The sequence below is a fragment of the Lipophrys pholis genome, assembly GCF_963383615.2.
Source record: "Lipophrys pholis genome assembly, chromosome: 17".
NCBI classification, from domain to species: domain Eukaryota; kingdom Metazoa; phylum Chordata; class Actinopteri; order Blenniiformes; family Blenniidae; genus Lipophrys; species Lipophrys pholis.
In genome coordinates, this window is record NC_137643.1 from 26,046,152 (window position 1) to 26,063,651 (window position 17,500).

Sequence of the window (17,500 nt, forward strand, 5' to 3'; positions counted from 1 at the left end):
AAGCCCCTGGCTGCGCCGCTGATGAGCTCAATGTGCCCCAATGCGGGCGCAGTCAACGTTGACGTGGGTTGGGTTTGTGGGAGACGTGCTTGGGCAGTGTGTCGCATTAAAGCATATTCATACTCCATGAGAACAAGAAGAAAGTTCAGCACTCCGGCGTCTTGGAGAACAAAATGACGTCGGCTCTCTGGCCCAAGAAAATTAGTTTCGGCTGTTCCAACCGTCCTGGCCGAAGTACGTCGGTGTTGCACTGCTGAAACTTTTGCCTGCCGTGTTCCAGCTCGCTTATGACTATCAGTCATATTTTAATCATATTTAGCTTGTAGCCTCGCTCTGTACAAACCCCGCACCTCGTTAACATGTCGGAAGGCGGAGTTACGTGATGCCCCTGAACGCATCACTCAGCTCCTGCAGTTAAAACCAGACCAACATGACGGCTCAGACACAATCACTCTCTTATTACTGAAACAGTTCAGAGGAATGGATTTCTGAAAACACTGGAAGCAAGAAATAAGCTGTGCAGTTGAAAAGTTAAAACGCTGCTTCACAGATGTGTCTGCTGTGAGGGGGCGTGGCCTGCTGTGAGGGGGTGTGGCCTAAGAGCTCAACAGCTTCTTCACGGAGTATGAACTGTCCTGTCAAAACCTTTTTTTCGGCAGCTGGCTGACGTCACAGCCAACTTTTCTTCTTCTTATGGGAGTATACAGGGGCGAAAATAAACAAGTTAAATTAGTCTCTCTCCGTTTCACTCTCAGGACCGCAACTGCCGCAAATGTTTGACTCCGCCCACATTTTTACCTCAAACAAGTAAATGTCTCAAGCGTGTGACTCCTCCCACATTCCTAAACGTTTACGAGGATTGTAAATACACTTTGTTTTAATTTATTTCCACTTATTTATTCTTGCACTGCATTTTAGGCACCTTATTTTATCTCTGGTAGTTTTAATTGTGTGTTCTCATTGACCCTGCATCAAACTTTATTTGCTTTGCTGGAGTGTCACATTTAATATTTACCACTTCGTGGAGTCATTCCATGACTAAAATGTCTCATTAATACTCCTTGAAAATGTTTACAATCTCATAGCCAACATGAAATATCTGGAATTCTAGGTTGTTTTTATTGTCCACAGAAGACTTTCACACATTTCTCCCATAATCAAACACTGCTTCAGTGATTCTACATCAGGAAGAAGAAATGGAGCAAAAGTGCATTAAAACCCTAACCTGAATGAGGATGTGATGACAGATTGTGAATCAGCTCCCACATGCCCGTCCTTTATAGTCCAGGGTGGGGAGGAGCTGCTAACTCGGCCTGTTGCCATGTCCAGTCTGATTCTGTCCCTTCCTGCACAGCGGTGATCATCGTGAGCCACGACGCTCGCCTCATCACCGAGACGCAGAGCCAGCTGTGGGTGGTGGAGAATTACTCCATCAGCCAGATAGACGGAGACTTCGATGACTATAAGCGTGAAGTGCTGGAGGCTCTGGGAGAGACCATGGTGAACAAGGTGAACCCATGAGGTCCGTGGGCTGCTCTGCGTGTGGAGCCAGCTTCATCACAGACTGAGCTCGCTCCCTTTCTCCTGCATGAAGACTCCTTCTGGGACTAACATGTACCATGACACGAGGTGAAATAAAACAACCAATTCTCATCATGTGCAGTCTTTTATTGTTCACTTGTTTTAAATATTGTGACAGAAGTCCACACTTTGTCACTTTAAGTAATCCTTGTAAATCTTCTTCACTTTGGCCACTTCCTTCTCATCGGGCATTATTTCCTGGTACCAATAATACCAGGAGTCTCCACGGGTCAAAGACAGGGCCGGTGGTGTGGAACCCACCGCAGGGTGGGTGTTGGAGTAGTCCTCTGCTGTAAAGTCCACATATGGGATCTGGAATGGGAGCAGACCTGAGGGAAGCGCAGAAGGAATTGTCAGTGATGAAGTGTCACTTGTAATTTTATTTTGAAAGTTGCTTTAATGTGATGGGCTTCACCAGTAAATAGCACAATAACTCGTATTTCCCTTTAAGTGCAAAGAACTAAAAGTACTTCTTGACTAACAACAAAACTTTTAACGCTGCATCACTTCTGACTTGGGTCAGAACCTTCCACGCTTGTCCTCGATGGTTCCCTGCTTCACTCCATCTAACCACCACGTCATCATCAAGCTGGTAAAAAAGCTCAACCTGCTACTAGACACACCTAAAACATGCAGGATTGGAAGCTGCTCAGTACTTCACTGGGTGAGAAGGAAATGAGGTACATCCTGGACACTAACAATGACATCACTTCCTGGAGTGTGTTCTGGACGTACCGTGGTCTCGGGCTGTGTCAATCGCCTCATTCAACTTCTTCTGCTGCTTCATGCACACACCTGAAGGACGCACAGGAGTCAGAAGGTGAAAGAAGCCCTGAACAGGTGAGCTGCAGCTGAGGACCTGCACACCTACCGGTCCTGGAGGGGTCGTACACCATTCCAGTGGAAGGACTGATGAACTGCTGCAGCAGCTTCACGTTCTGTAGGAGAACACGCCAGTCACAACCACTTCATCTCTTGACATCAGTGGGACAAGGGTCATTACAGTGAAGTAAAACCAAAAGACTTCTGAATAGACCCGGGAAAGATCTACTGCATTTATTACAATTTTACGAGTAGGAATTCTTGAAACGTATGTTTAGTGTACATTACTCAGTGATACTGGTGGACAACATGAAGAGCCAGAGTGTGGTGGTCCAACACTGCAGAGCACTACGAGGCTGACCCACCTGAGGGTGCACTCTGATGTGGGGGTCCCGGCAAATTGGACAGGGGTTCCCACAGACCTTGTCTCCTCTCTACACAAAACACAGACAGGATTATTGTAGGGCAGAGAAGTGTGGGCGCCAGTTCAGCTCTGAACGGAGCAGAGGGCTTACAATGCAGGTCTTGCGTGTCTTCTGTGGGGGGATGCCTCCTTTGTGGTTCCTCCTGTAGCCTGTCCACACTGGCTCATTTCCATACTTCTCCACATACTCTGTTAGAGCCCGACAGGAAAGGGAAAACAACCTGGAATCATCCATTTACTTGTTGGACTCATCTTTTTGCTTTTGAAACTAAAGAGTGTCAGACATGTCAATGTATGTCGGTACAAACACTGGTCCAGTTGATTGCCTGCACTAAACTAATCCTACAATACTCATTCCCTTACGTTCCCACATCTAACGCAGCTGCAGAACACTCACAATCACTACCGGTACCTTTGGAAATGACATTTAGATTGGTTGAGCGTGGTGGACGTCCTGTATTTTCCCATTCAATGTGTCCAACCGAATGCAGCGGCACCCAGTTACGATGGAAAGTGGACGTTGACTGATATCATGTGAAAATGGTCTTTAACATTGCGGGTACTCACTGCAGAATATCTGGGTATTCAGGTCTGTAAGAATGTCACAGAGCGCCAACAACTTTACTTCTCCTCCAAAATGAAAAAACTGATTATATTGAGTTTTTGGCTTCAAGGAGACTTATTAATTTTAGGAATAGTCCTTTTGACTAAAGCTGAAGGTGTGTCCAGATTTGTGTACCCAGCGCTTTCCCTCAATGTTTGTGATTCTATGAGTAAAGATATTGATAATATGCGTGTTAACTTTGTATGGAAGAATGAGCACCGTCATCTGAAGAAAGCCTTGCTTTCTGGACCTAAAGCGGTGGTTTGATCTGCTGGATTTCATGGACTAAAGGTATAATTGAAGGTGAAATGGCTTAAACAATGCTTAATAACCCCAGATTTCTTTTGGTACTTCAGTTCTTAATGACATGTAATTATAGTATCTTATATTACCAGTTAAAATATTGTAATGGCATTGACATCCAAATGTACCAATAATCCTATCGGAATGTTTGTATAATGCCAGGGAGCGAACACCACCAGTGGATAATAACTGGCCTAAAGCAATGCTTGTTCCTTCTAAATTTAGTGTCACTAACAAGATCACAGAATTACATTAAAAATACTACATATTCATCCAACACATATAGATCAAAATTCCTTGACATCAAAAACAAACAAAACTGAAGCTGAGAGTTGAACTCCTCTGTTTTATGGCTGCTCATACCGTAGTGTAACCACACTACGGCATGAGCAGCCATAGTGTAACCACACTACGGTATGAGCAGCCATAGTGTAACCACACTACGGCATGAGCAGCCATAGTGTAACCACACTACGGCATGAGCAGCCATAGTGTAACCACACTACGGTATGAGCAGCCATAGTGTAACCACACTACGGCATGAGCAGCCATAGTGTAACCACACTACGGTATGAGCAGCCATAGTGTAACCACACTACGGCATGAGCAGCCATAGTGTAACCACACTACGGCATGAGCAGCCATAGTGTAACCACACTACGGCATGAGCAGCCATAGTGTAACCACACTACGGAGAGAACCGGAGAACTATGATCTCTACAAAACAACACAAAGTCAATCTTGAAAGAAAAAACATTATTACTTATTTTGAATCTAATGAGAGGAAACTATGCACTATTGTCAATCTCTATCATTTATTTGGGACATTTTGAATCCATAAATGTACATGTACAAAATCCTACTTCATTATTTAAGTTGTTTTTGATTGAAGTCCATTATTATTTTGAGACTCTTAAGTTAATTATAAACTGTACATCAATGATCAATATCCACACAGGGGTATTCAATAATTAAACTGTATAATCCTCATTTTACACTAAATATCGTGACACATTCTGCGACGCTGATTTATTCTTGGTTTTTTGTTTTTCCTTTATCGCTGCCATGTTACTGTCATGATGTTTGTTGTAAACCTCGTTGCTGCTGTTGTAGTTAAGATTTGTGAATTGGAATGACTGACTTGTTTATGTTTGTAAACCACAAACTAAGTTTATTAAAAAACAAAAAGGTTGAATACCTGTTCTTTGTGTCACAAACATCACTGCAGCCTAGACTTGTTTCCTGCTGATCACACAACACTTAGTTTGATATTAAAAGAATTTTTTTTTTTTCATAATCAAGGAATTTAAATGAGTCTTTATTAGGAATATAGTTTAATAACTCCACACTCATGTACTGCAGATCAATGAAACTCTGCCCCACCATGAAATAGGATTGCAAGGACTTTTTGAGGCTTCCTCTTTAGTGTTAATTTAGAACAGAATGTGTAATATTCTGAAAAGGTATTTTTTTGTCAAACCCAGTGTTGTAATCAGCAGGAGTTTACTTGTCTGCAGTACATTACAGTGAATGTATTGAATTATTACTTGTTATTGAATGTCACTAATACATTTCCATTAGAATTATGAAAGTCTGTAATATGATGAGCAGGATTCCTCTGATAGTTTAACAGTTTCAACTTCAAGTTATTGAATTTTATTACTGAAAAAAAAAACATGAAAATAACAAGAAAGTATTTTATATCAAACCAAGTGTAGTCTGATCAGCAGGACACAAGTGATGCTGGTGACTTTGCAGTGAATACCAGTGATGTTATTATATATTTCTTTCTGTGGTATCCGGTTCACTGTTGCAGTGGTTTGTAAAGAGCAGAACAATGTTGTTCCTGCTGCTACTTTTGACCAAAATGAGCTTGAAGCGTATTGTCCACCTCACACTGATGGGAAAGAAGCGTTGTTAGTGTGTTCATGATGCTTCGTTAAACTGTCATTCATGCTTGAAGTCAGAATGGGTCCCGTGGTTCTACCTTTACAGATCTAGGATATGTGCAGCGCATTGCCCGCAGCTTTTCTCTAAATAGAGTTTAATGGTAGAGAGCAAACTGTTAATCCCCACTGAGAACATTATGAGGAGAAGATCAGATGATAAAGACTGAATAGGATCATTTGATTAAAACATAATAAACCAACACCGTCTGCCCATAAAAGTAGTTTCTCGTTTGATGGACTTTATAGGTCGATGACGTCATATCTGAGGATTTTGGAGCAGAAGCAGGTTTTACCTTCGCTCTCTAGATACTTCCAAGGTTTGTCCTGGTAGCGGCTCCGGGAGTCCGGATCAGGAGCCTCCGCCGCTTTGCAGTAGGAGTGCGCGGGATGTGGAGCAGCACACAGAACCTTTGGTGTCCTGACGGGCAGCCTCTGTAAGAACGACCCATACAAACCAGAACCCCCTCAGCAGAAACACTTAGCGAGTCTGTCCAGCGGGTAACACACCTCCAGCGTGTCTACAGACCACAACATGTCACACATCCGGACAGACTTTATATATAATATAGTAAATTGTACGTTCGTTCAGTGACGATAAGAACCCGTCTTACCGTATATTGGCGGCATGAATGCGAGATTGAAGGAGTCAGACGGCTTAGAGCCCTGCAGATGAACTGCATGGAGGCCGCCATCTTTTCTACACTGCGGGTTGTAGGTTAAAAGTCAAATGTCACGGGATAAAGTAGACATACCTGTTACATTTTTTATAAATATATTAAAGTATTCATGAATCATCTATATTACCAGTGAACTGGCATTTAATTTATTTTATCTCTTCCTTGGGACACGTAATAAATGAAGGCCCCGCCCCCCTGACTGACAGAAAAGACAGGGGCCATTTTGAAAGAAATATACTCAGTAAATGTTTATTCAAACAACTCGAAATACTGGGCACTTCTCAAACATTGTCTTGGTGTTTTCCATATTTGGTTGTTGTTCAGCAAACAAGCTGCTTTAGGAGGGAATTAACTGCTGACACTTGGGAGAAACGTGAACTGCGCCACAGTGTCCTTGAAAGGCAGAGAGAAGGTCGAGGAGCCGCCATCTTGCGCCAGAGCGGCGGCTAAACGCATTGGTCGTGACGTCAAACGCGTCATGGAGTATATAAGCTAAGTCCCTCCTCTGCCAGCTCATTCCTGGATTTGTTCAAAGGTAAGAGAAGTCAGTAAGACAAACAGGCGTATTTTTAATTTATTGTCCGTGTTTTAACCCGAAAATCATACATCAAATAACAGGAAAACATCCACGGAGTTCTTGTGTGGATAAATGACCGATTTCTAACAAGATTGTTGAGACTAAATGTGTGCCTTTTGTGTTTTACAGGTATGAATTTGCTTTGCCGAAGACAACCATCGAGGACTTTGAACAACTCTACTCAAATTCATATTTTTTCTTCAAGTAATGGACATTTGATTACTATTTTTGCCTCCAGTTTGTTCCCGAAGGAAAGGCTAGCATTAGCTACCCCAGCCCCACCCAAACGAAGTCTTGCAGTTGAATTAAAACCATGAAGCTTGACGACATAAACTTGATGAAATGAGAGCTATGAGTGCGTGAAAAGCACACACTATATTAACCGAGACGCTGAGGATCAATAGTAAGTTGTTTTCGCAGTTGAATGAGGTCGAGCTGAAAGTGGCGAGACAATAGGCTAGTTAGCGTTAGCTCCGAGTGAGCCGCTTGTTGAAGTAGTTGGGACGTTCTAGATCGTTCTGGAATGAGCTCACACAGGAAAGTGGACGGACGAAGCTCCGTTTCTTTGTGTGTGAGACGGACTGGACGAATGTACCAATAAAATTAACTGGAACTTACTAAGTCTGTAGAATAACCATAAGCAATCTCCTCATAAAGATTGCCGTAGGCTCAGGCAGACTGCAGATCATGAAGTCGGACCTTTTTTCCCCTGACAGATTTGTGTTCGTTGCTGTGGAACAAACCACCGCAATCTATACATAAAGATTGTGGACATTCGGTAATAAGCACAGGGACGGTCCAGGTACTCGGCAATCTGGGATAAAGATTGCAGGATGGAGCGGTCGGACTGGTTTGTGGTTTGTTTTTTGGGGGCTGCAGGGTTTCGACCGGCGGACGTGGGAGTTTGGCGACAGAGCCTGTTAGTGGGGTCCAGAGGGCGAACCCTGGTTGTCCCGTCCCGGTGCTGTGCTCGCTGGTTGTGCCATTGTTTGTGGTGGAGTGGTTGACGGTGGGAGGGCAGTTCTTAGCCCTCAGCTCCCTCCCTCTGAGGGCAGATGGCAGCTCGGATCAGGCCTTTTATAGGCTGCCTCTTCTGTCCTTATGTAACTGTGTCTTCCTCTTCAGTGTACCATCATCAAGATTACCGTAAATATATATTGGGACAGCAGTACTAGGTTATGTATCACAAACTGTTCCAGTGATGTATAAAGTAACACCATAGTATGTCTATGCACAAATAATGATTTTCTTTTCGTACTTAGAGCCATGTGTATAACACCTGACTGTGTTTATATGTGTAACAGCATTATAACATTCACAGGAAGTGGTTTATTTGCAGTGTTGTGGAGAGGTGAGACTATATAAAACTTCTACTACCACAGTTACACGGGTAAGAGCAAACTGATTCCTCACATCCTAAATTGATTCATTTCGTCCAGAAAAACAAGTTTGTATTAAAAAAAAAAAAAAAGACAATCAAATCCCAATTTGTTTTAGATATACCTTCTGTGTAAAAAGCATATGACATGAGTTAAGTGCATGTGTGTGAGGCTAAATTCAAGCAGTGGCTCTAATCTAGTAAATATTGACATGAGTTTCAGTCCTTTTTAAAATTCCAAATAATTTGTTTGGATCAACAGAGGTTGAGAACAATTGTTTTAACATCTGCCTAATTTTAGTAGTAGATTTGTACAGCATGGATCTTGTAAGGCTTCACCTCCATGTAATAACTCACTGTGTTATTGAATTAATGTGATGAGACATGAAGCAGCCTGTAGGTGGCAGTGTCATGACAGCACACACACACATACACACACACACACTTCTTTCATCAGATGCCGCATCACTTGCAGTTTGTTCCCATTCTTCTTGCAATATGTATTACAACAGAGATGTGCTACTATTTATTAACATTATGTATAGTATGGATAAATTATTACTATTGACAAGCCTGTAAAAAAACCTTGCCTTTTTTAAAAAAAAAATGTATGTATATATACTTTGTATATAGATGAAATACAGGGTTATATTAGCAAGGGAATACACATGCATCGGGTACAGTGTTTATTCCTGTGTTTTTTCCCCTGTGTATATTTGAATAAAAGAGTTATATTTTGGCCTACAGTGGACGTGATGTTTTGTACATCATTAATTTGCCCTTCGTCCTGAAGTGGAATAAACAGTGTTTCCTTTAACAATCATGTCCTGTCAGTACAAGTGGGAGAGAAGCGAGTTACAGCATCCGAGCTGCCGAGCTGCTCTGTTCGCCCCCGTCAAGCATCTCAAGTGATGGAGCTGAAGGCCCAAGAGGCAGCGGGGCTTCTTGTCTGGGTCACAAAGTGCCACAGGGCTGTTCCGTGGGCTTGTATGTTCAGACACCAGCCCGTCTTTTCATTCTGAGCGCTGTCATGAGACTATTGGACGTGGACGACTTTGATCAGTTTGATGCTTGTTGGTGGGAGTTGGTGCTTCTTCCACAGTTGGTGGATGAGATGAGAGCTTGTTGGACTCAACTGTTTGGTCAGGTCATTGTGATGAACAATATGGGTACACTTACATGTCGGGGAACAGAGTCCTGCTTGGAGATGTTCTGGTGCTGTTTGAGGAGAGATGACCTGTACCTGCTGAGTGATGCTGGCTTTAACTGTGGGGTGTTGTGTTTCAGGCATGGCGGGGGGACCGGTAGACCCCAGAGAGATACTGAAAGGTGTGGAGGCTCTTCTGGGGAAGGATGGAGAACTACGCAGTTTGGAGGGTGTCCCAAAGGTTTACAGGTGAGCGACTGGAAATCAACACAGTGGAGTTCTGTATCATGAATACCTGTTGGACTGTGACAGTCATTTGTTAACATGATGTTTTTGTGGATGCAGCCTGATGAAAGCCTCGACCAAAATGGTCAGCAGATGTATGTACATGAACATTCTGCTGCAGACCAGGTCCCATGATGTTCTCAACAGGTAGGTCTGACTTCCACAGTGCAGTCAATCTTTATGATGCTTTGTTTAGGTATGTTATGATCTGTCACGGAGCAGTTTCTGAAAAACATGTTAAAACCTTCCATTTCTAAGAGAGGAGCATCATTATATGACAAGTGACACATTTCACTCAATACGATTTCACACAGATATTCAGACTCAGTTTTTACTTGTTACATTGAAATAAAATCTTGTGTGTCTTTTAATACGAAACAAGTCCTGCATCTCATATAATTCATACATACATTTCCACCTTCCATCCAGGTTCATCAGAGTTGGTGGCTACAAGCTGCTGAATTCCTGGCTCACCTACTCAAAGACCACCAACAATAGCCCTCTACTGCAACTCATTTTGCTGACGCTGCAGAAACTGCCTCTCAAAGTAGACCACCTCAAACAGGTAACCTGTCCAGAAGCAGAATGCACCTCTGTTGCTTCACACAGCTCAGATTAACATCTTCTTGCCTCTGTCTTCCAGAACAACACAGCCAAGCTGGTGAAGCAACTGAGTAAAAGTGCAGAGACAGAAGGTATGTTTCTCTCCCCCTCAGTGTGATTCTCTCTCTCTGGTTTCTGTGTTTCATGAGTCTTTGTGTGTTTGTAGAACTGAGGAAACTGGCAGCGGTGCTTGTAGATGGCTGGATGGCTACAATACGCTCCCAGAGCATCTCCGGCAGTGGAACCTCTCCTGCTGGTATTTATCTTTGAACAAGTGTACCTGAGAGAGCCGGCCCTGCAGTGACAGGTTATGACCCTTTCTGTTTTTGCCTTCAAGATAAGAAGAAGAGGAAAGAGGAGAGCAAGGTGCCTGTGCGTGATGTGAAGGAGAAGATTGTTGAGGAGGAGAAGAAGAAGGAGAAACCCAAAGCTCATGCGCCAAGCCACACAAAAATTCGCTCAATTGGTAAACTTAATTTTCGATGCTCTGCGGTCATTGGTTGAAGAAGTTTGGAACAACCACTTGTATGTCTGTGTGTTTGTCCAGGACTGGAGATCGACACTGTGAATCCAGCTCCGGCCAAGAAACCCCCCACGGCTCCTCAGCTGGGAGACAAGTACAACATCAAGCCTCCGGTGCTCAAGAGGCCCAGGTACTGCATCTGTTTCTGTGAGACAGCACTACCCCATGGTGCAGTCTGGCACTGTACTCGTTTGTGCCCCCTGGTGGCTGACGACAACATTAACATACGCCTGCTTTCCATCAGCTCGGGCCCATCAGATGCCCCTCCTTTGGAGAAAAAGTACAAGCCTCTGAATATGCCCTCCAACTCTTCCAAAGAGATTAAAGTGAAGATTATTCCAGCACAGCGTGAGTACAAACACATGGAATTGTTTGTAAACTGCTGATTTGGAAGCAGCAGTTCCAGGCTTACTCCTCTCTCCTTGTTTGGCTGCAGCCATGGAGTGCACAGGCTTTCTAGATGCTCTGAACTCGGCCCCAGTGCCCGGCATCAAGATCAAGAAGAAGAAACCCAGTCCTATCACTACAACCACTACCAAGGCCATCTCTCCCACCTCTAACAAGGTACTGACTCCCCTCCAAGGACATTTATTAAGATCAGTTTAATAGAGTAAGTAAAATCAGGATCTGAGGGCCGAGCCCTGCATGTTTCCCATGTCCCTCTGCTTCAACTCGGCTGATTTTAGTGAGCAGCTCGTGATCAGGCTTTCTGTGGAACTCTATCATGAGATTCAGGTGTATTGGAGGCAGACCTGGAAAACATGCAGGGCTCGGCCCTCCAGGAGTTTGACACCCCCGCTCTCAAGCATTGTTAGAATATTGGGAACTCTGCATAATAAGCTGTGCTGAAGTCTTCCTCAGGTTTTCCTCTCTAATCACTCACTTCTTTTAAATCAGGACTTTAAACATTCTTATTTGCACAGGCTTTTGAATAAAAAATTGATTATACTTTATTGAACTTATCTTAATAAATCTCTTATGTAATTATTAGACTTTTCTTCATTATTTGTTTTAATGCATTTCTTTAATTTCTTCTAAAGCTTTAATGTATTTCTTTCATTTGGTTGTAAAGCTCAGTGAATTGCGCCTTGTGTTTGAATGGTGCTCTATAAATACATTTGCCTTGCCTTGCCTTGCCTTGCCTTGCCTTGCCTTGCCTTGCCTTGCCTTGCCTTGCCTTGCCTTGGCTAATCCAAATAGTTATGCTATTGTTACTGTTCCACGGGAACTTGTATCAGAACAAGCTATCTTATGAAGGCACTCCATTTAGGAGAGAAACGTCCAACAAATGTCACCAAGTCCAGCGGACGTGATTCACTTTGCGTTGAGATGCTGGTTCGCTGGAGAAATGTGACCATACACTGACAGTATTACAGTTTTTACCCAACAAACATCAACATCTCTCTCTTGTTTCCCCAGCCAAGTCCATTTGACAGCAAACCTTCAGTGTACCTGTCATCTTCTGCTAAACCGTCGTCTCCTGAAGCTGCTGCTTCCAGCACCCCTGCTGATGAAAACCAGGAACCAGAGCAGCCCGGGACCCCGGTCCCCTCTGAAGACCCAGAGGCCGCAGACAATGGTGAGGTCCCTACAACTCTACATGATTTCAATCCTTTGGACTGTTATTGATGTTTCGGATGTTGGAGGTCCTCAACCCTTGTGTCTGCCTCTCTTTTTAGGGGATAAGCCCAACGCTCTGTCAGAGCCTCAGGGGGAAGAGGAGTGTCTCACCAAGAAGGGGAAGAAGAAGAAGACTGTCCACTGGGCTGAAGAGGAGCAGCTCAAACACTACTTCTACTTTGACCTGGATGAAACGGAGAGAGGTTAGCCCCCCCCCCCCCCCCACACACACAGCTCCTCTGGAAACATGCTCAGTTCTGATAGAAATGTCTATTTGTCTCAGTTAATGTCAACAAGATCAAGGACTTTGGCGAGGCAGCTAAACGAGAGCTGATGATGGATAGGCAGACGTTTGAGATGGCTCGTCGGCTGTCCCATGATACAATGGAAGAGAGAGTCCCATGGACCCTCCCAAGGCCCCTGACACTAGCAGGTAGTCTGGTCACCCCTGGGGCCAACAGCACAGAGAAACTCACCCAGAGAGACCGAGAAATGGGGATCCTGCAGGAAATCTTCCTCAGCAAAGAGAGGTAGGACTCTGGACACAAGCCCTCACACAAATATCACAGTATGACACATCACATACTTACATCTCAATATCTTCGCTGGTCTAACTTCTTCTCTTGTTCTCCTTAACAGTGTGCCGGACAGTCCACACGAACCGGATCCTGAACCCTATGAGCCCATGCCCCCCTGTCTGATTCCACTGGATGAGGTCAGTTCAACACACACACACACACACACACACACACACACACACACACACACACACACACACACACACACACACACACACACACACACACACACACACACACACACACACACACACCACTGATATTCTCTAGCTGTGTATGGACAACTTGACCCGTTACGGCGCTCTGCTCCACAGGACTCCTCCATGGACGATGGCTTTGTGGAGCCCATGGACACGTCGTCCCAGCAGACGGCTGCACTGGCCCAGGGCGAGAGCTCCAAGCTCCCTCCGGTCTTGGCCAACCTCATGGTCAACTTAAACAGCAACTCTCGCAGCCCGCAGACCAACACCACCACCAGCAACCCTGTAGCTCCTGCTGTCAATGTGCAGGAGCTGCTGTCGTCCATCATGGGTGCTTCTGGGAATCAATCCACTGAAGACTTGATTAAACAACCCGACTTCTCAGACAAGATCAAACAGCTGTTAGGTTCCCTGCAGCAGACCCAGAACCAGAACCAGGGCGGACCCCCAACAGGTAAAGTCCAGCCGCTGTTGGTATGTGTGATGTATGTTCTTCTCTGTGTGGCTCCTGGCATTGAAACTGCTGTTCTCTGTAGTGAACCAGGGCTTGCTGGGACATGGGCCAGGCATGAATGCCATGAACAACATGCACATGCAAATGCCCATGAACGGCGGATACCCCCCCAACAACGTGCCTGGCGGCCCTCGTTTTACCCATCCTCCATCATCACACAACCACGGGCCACCTTTTAATGCCGGCGGAGGCCCACGCATGATGGGCCCCCCATTAGGTCAGGGTCGGGGCGACAATGGCAAATACTGGGGAGACGAGTCCATGAGAGGAGCCCCCCACAGAGGGGGACATTTCCAGCGAGGAGGCCGAGGCCGTGGAGAGGGAGAGATGGGCTTTAGGGGCCGAGGGCGAGGAGGCCCCAGAGGAGGACACAACAACATGAACGGTGTGTGGAGACGAGTGTCGGCATGATGAGATGGTCCTGTGCTCAGCTCACACTAACCTCTGTGCTTCTCTCTGGCAGACATGTCCAACAGGCCCGTGTGTCGCCACTTCATCATGAAGGGCAGCTGTAGGTACGAGAGCAAATGTGCTTTCTACCATCCCGGTGTGAACGGACCGCCACTGCCCCCCAACTACAACTCCAACAACCAGCACCCTCCATTCAGGCATTAGGTGATGGGCGGAGGAAGAGGGAAGTCCCTGACAGGATGCTGCGGTTTTTACTGGGAACATTTTAACAGAGACATTTGACCACGGGTCCTGTCCTTTCCTCTGACATGGTGGACCAATGGAAGATCCTGAAAGCTTTCCAAATGACTGAACTTCTTCTCCTATGTTCCAAAACAGTTCCTTTCCCATTGTTTTGTTAACTCCATCTGTGACGTGAACACGCCAGTCCCAGACGTTTCCACATGATCAATGAAATGAGACGAAACCTTTGGGCACACTGCAGAAAGAGCTCTATGAACAAGTGAAACCATGACAGCCTGGTGGGGAAAGCAGGCAGCGCTGCTTTCTTTTCTTGCTGGAGCGAGATGTGAATGTGAAAATGAAGGGATTCTGGGCGTGTCCACAGGCTGGGAATGTGTGTTCCATGATGATAGACATGATCCGGTCAGAAGAGTTGCAGCCAGTTAACCCAGCTGTGTTTGAGAAGTCAGTGTTAACCACAGAGGGAGGAATCTCTCTCATCAAGTGTTTTCTGTGAAAACATGATTTTTGTGTCTCTTGTGGGACTGGAAGAATGTAATGTTTCTTGTTGCTCCCTCCACCTTCAATGATGAGGTGGTGTTTAGTTTTTTTTGCCCTTTTTATTGATCAGTCTCAGTTATTTTCTCAGTAACAAATATTTGTATGGAAAATTCATACACATTTGATTTCGGTTGTTTTTGTACACTTATTGAATAAATGTGTCAACATGCTGTCGTGTTTCCTTCTATTTGAAATGATGTGTGAACCAGAGGGAGATGTTAAAGGACTGATGAGACTCTGCTCAAGCAGGAAGCTGCCTCTGACGGCCAGCATGTCTCCAGACGGTCCCCATTCTGTGGAAGACGTCCTGCATCATTCCTGTGCCAAAGATCTAATGACATCTACTTTATTTGAAGGCGAGTGTATCGTCCCATTTAATTTGTGAAACCGTATATTTGAGGTCTAGCGACGCCACTGAATTCCAAAGTAAAGTGGGTGCACCACCTTTTGGCCACAACATTATAACCACCATATACTGTCGGCGCTAATCCAGTAAAAATGTTGAGCCTCGGCGATAGTCGATTAAAAAAAAAAAAAAAGTAATTTATAAGATTCGAACCAGGTCGTGCAATTTCATAGACAACCTGAAGCTGGGGAACAATAGTCTGTTTGGGGGGGTTCTTTCTTCTTTCCCGCCTTTCTGTTGGACTTGAACCCGATTTCTTACAATTTCAATCATTCAGGCAAAAGCAGTGATTTCCTGGCCGCTGGGCGGGAAGGTGCTGCTGGAGTTCAGGTCGCTTCGAGCCCAACTGGTGCCATGAATATTCTAACTGATAACGTTTCAGATACAACGAACTGTGATAAGAATCTCAGTAGCCTCTGGTAGATATGGTCAATATGGTCAATTCATTGCTGACTGGTCAGATTTACAAAGATAGCTTTTATTTAGGTGATATTTACAAAGCTGTATGAGCAGTTGGTTGATTTTGTTTTTGTTTTTTGTATCGATAATCTTACAAATAACAAGGTCATTTAAATCATTTATGAAATGGTTTTGAATAAATGTTCCTCTTATGTCATTTTAGCAAGGCTATGCAAAAAGGTCTGCGTCTGTTTGACCTTTCTTATACAGAAATACACAAATCATCTGGACTTTGGATTTTAATATTCTCTATACTTTGTTTTTGTTGTCTGAGTTTGCTATTTCTAGAGTGTTCATTGTTCACTGTTTTTGTGGTTTGTAATAAAGATTATTGATGGAGGGATTAAACAGATATGTATGAAAAACAAACAAAAAGCACTGCTGCAGCAATACAGGGCAGATTTATTGAAAAATGCACACAAATTATTTGGTTATCACACAGATATATGAGCTAGATTTGTACACCAGGGTATATCTACAAACTCTTTTAGGGACAAAGGTGGGTAATGGTGGTGGTGCTTGCCTGGGAAAGACCTGCCTCTGAGCAAACAGCCGTGGCCGAACCGTCGGTGGAACATTCAGGAGGCTGGAGCGTCCTGAGTTTTGTTTTCAAAAGAGCAATATAAAAACAATGATGAAGATGGAATTATCATTTTAAGTTTAGTAAAACATCAATGTAAAGAAAATAAGCAGAGTGAAAGGTTGCTCTCAGGTCTGGCAGCAGCTGCAGGAAGGGAGGTGGCAGGGCGGCTCGTCACCTCAGGGAGGAAGAGACGTTTGAATAAAGGTCCTGGGCACTGGGAATGGTGCAGAGGAACCAGAGGAACCAGAGGAACCAGAGGAACCAGAGGAACCAGAGGAACTGGAGACCTGATGACAGAAGTAGAAAACTGTTCAAAACATCATAAATGACATTAGACAGTAAACATTTCAACAATCCCACTGTAATGACCCAGGAAACACAACGCTGCTGCAGCCTGACCTTGCTGACATGTTTCCTTGTTGACATGTTTCCTTGCTGACATGTTTCCTTGCTGACATGTTTCCTTGTTGACATGTTACCTTGTTGACATGTTTCCTTGTTGACATGTTTCCTTGCTGACATGTTACCTTGTTGACATGTTTCCTTGTTGACAATGTTTCCTTGCTGACATGTTTCCTTGTTGACATGTTTCCTTGTTGACATGTTTCCTTGCTGACATGTTTCCTTGTTGACATGTTTCCTTGTTGACATGTTTCCTTGCTGACATGTTTCCTTGCTGACATGTTTCCTTGCTGACATGTTACCTTGTTGACATGTTTCCTTGTTGACATGTTTCCTTGCTGACATGTTACCTTGTTGACATGTTTCCTTGCTGACATGTTTCCTTGCTGACATGTTACCTTGTTGACATTGTTTCCTTGTTGACATGTTTCCTTGCTGACATGTTACCTTGTTGACATGTTTCCTTGCTGACATGGTTCCTTGTTGACATGTTACCTTGTTGACATGTTTCCTTGCTGACATGTTTCCTTGCTGACATGTTTTCCTTGTTGACATGTTTCCTTGTTGACATGTTTCCTTGCTGACATGTTTCCTTGTTAAACTGAAGTTGGGCGTCAGAGCAGCACCATGAGACCCTCCAACCTTGACTTTGTAAACTGTAAAGAAGTGAT

At 44.3% G+C, this 17,500-nt stretch overlaps 3 protein-coding genes across 9 annotated transcripts in view; 2 read left to right on the plus strand and 1 right to left on the minus strand.

Annotated features, from left to right (window-relative positions):
- The window catches only part of abcf1 (ATP-binding cassette, sub-family F (GCN20), member 1), a 29,046-nt gene extending 27,390 nt beyond the window's left edge, over positions 1-1,656 (plus strand). For both annotated transcript variants that reach the window (XM_080485559.1, XM_080485558.1), the window contains one exon: positions 1,355-1,656. In XM_080485559.1, coding sequence (XP_080341685.1) covers positions 1,355-1,521 — 167 coding nt within the window. In that variant the 3' untranslated portion in view covers positions 1,522-1,656. The remainder of the gene's footprint in view (positions 1-1,354) is intronic.
- Positions 1,649-7,984, minus strand: mrps18b (mitochondrial ribosomal protein S18B). Of its 2 annotated transcripts, XM_080485566.1 has the most exons (8): positions 7,556-7,984; positions 6,295-6,385; positions 5,977-6,115; positions 2,919-3,016; positions 2,769-2,837; positions 2,453-2,519; positions 2,317-2,376; positions 1,649-1,910 (listed from the first exon to the last, which is right to left on the minus strand). In XM_080485566.1, exons 1-8 carry the CDS (start codon positions 7,624-7,626, stop codon positions 1,714-1,716), a joined length of 792 nt encoding a protein of 263 aa, XP_080341692.1. In that variant the 5' UTR covers positions 7,627-7,984; the 3' UTR covers positions 1,649-1,713. The 2 variants fall into 2 exon arrangements, with proteins under 2 accessions (XP_080341692.1, XP_080341691.1); XM_080485565.1 differs by lacking the exon at positions 7,556-7,984 and having other exon boundaries at positions 6,295-6,533.
- ppp1r10 (protein phosphatase 1, regulatory subunit 10) lies at positions 6,876-15,149 on the plus strand. Of its 5 annotated transcripts, none has more exons than XM_080485562.1 (18): positions 6,876-6,904; positions 7,067-7,340; positions 9,603-9,711; positions 9,808-9,894; positions 10,177-10,312; positions 10,391-10,442; positions 10,517-10,606; positions 10,688-10,816; positions 10,898-11,003; positions 11,118-11,221; positions 11,310-11,437; positions 12,293-12,452; positions 12,553-12,696; positions 12,777-13,023; positions 13,133-13,208; positions 13,386-13,725; positions 13,808-14,170; positions 14,249-15,149. In XM_080485562.1, exons 3-18 carry the CDS (start codon positions 9,605-9,607, stop codon positions 14,398-14,400), a joined length of 2,421 nt encoding a protein of 806 aa, XP_080341688.1. In that variant the 5' UTR covers positions 6,876-6,904; positions 7,067-7,340; positions 9,603-9,604; the 3' UTR covers positions 14,401-15,149. The 5 variants fall into 5 exon arrangements, with proteins under 5 accessions (XP_080341688.1, XP_080341687.1, XP_080341689.1 ...); XM_080485561.1 differs by having other exon boundaries at positions 6,876-6,895; XM_080485563.1 differs by having other exon boundaries at positions 6,876-6,895; positions 7,176-7,340.
- The last annotated feature ends 2,351 nt before the right edge of the window (positions 15,150-17,500 follow it).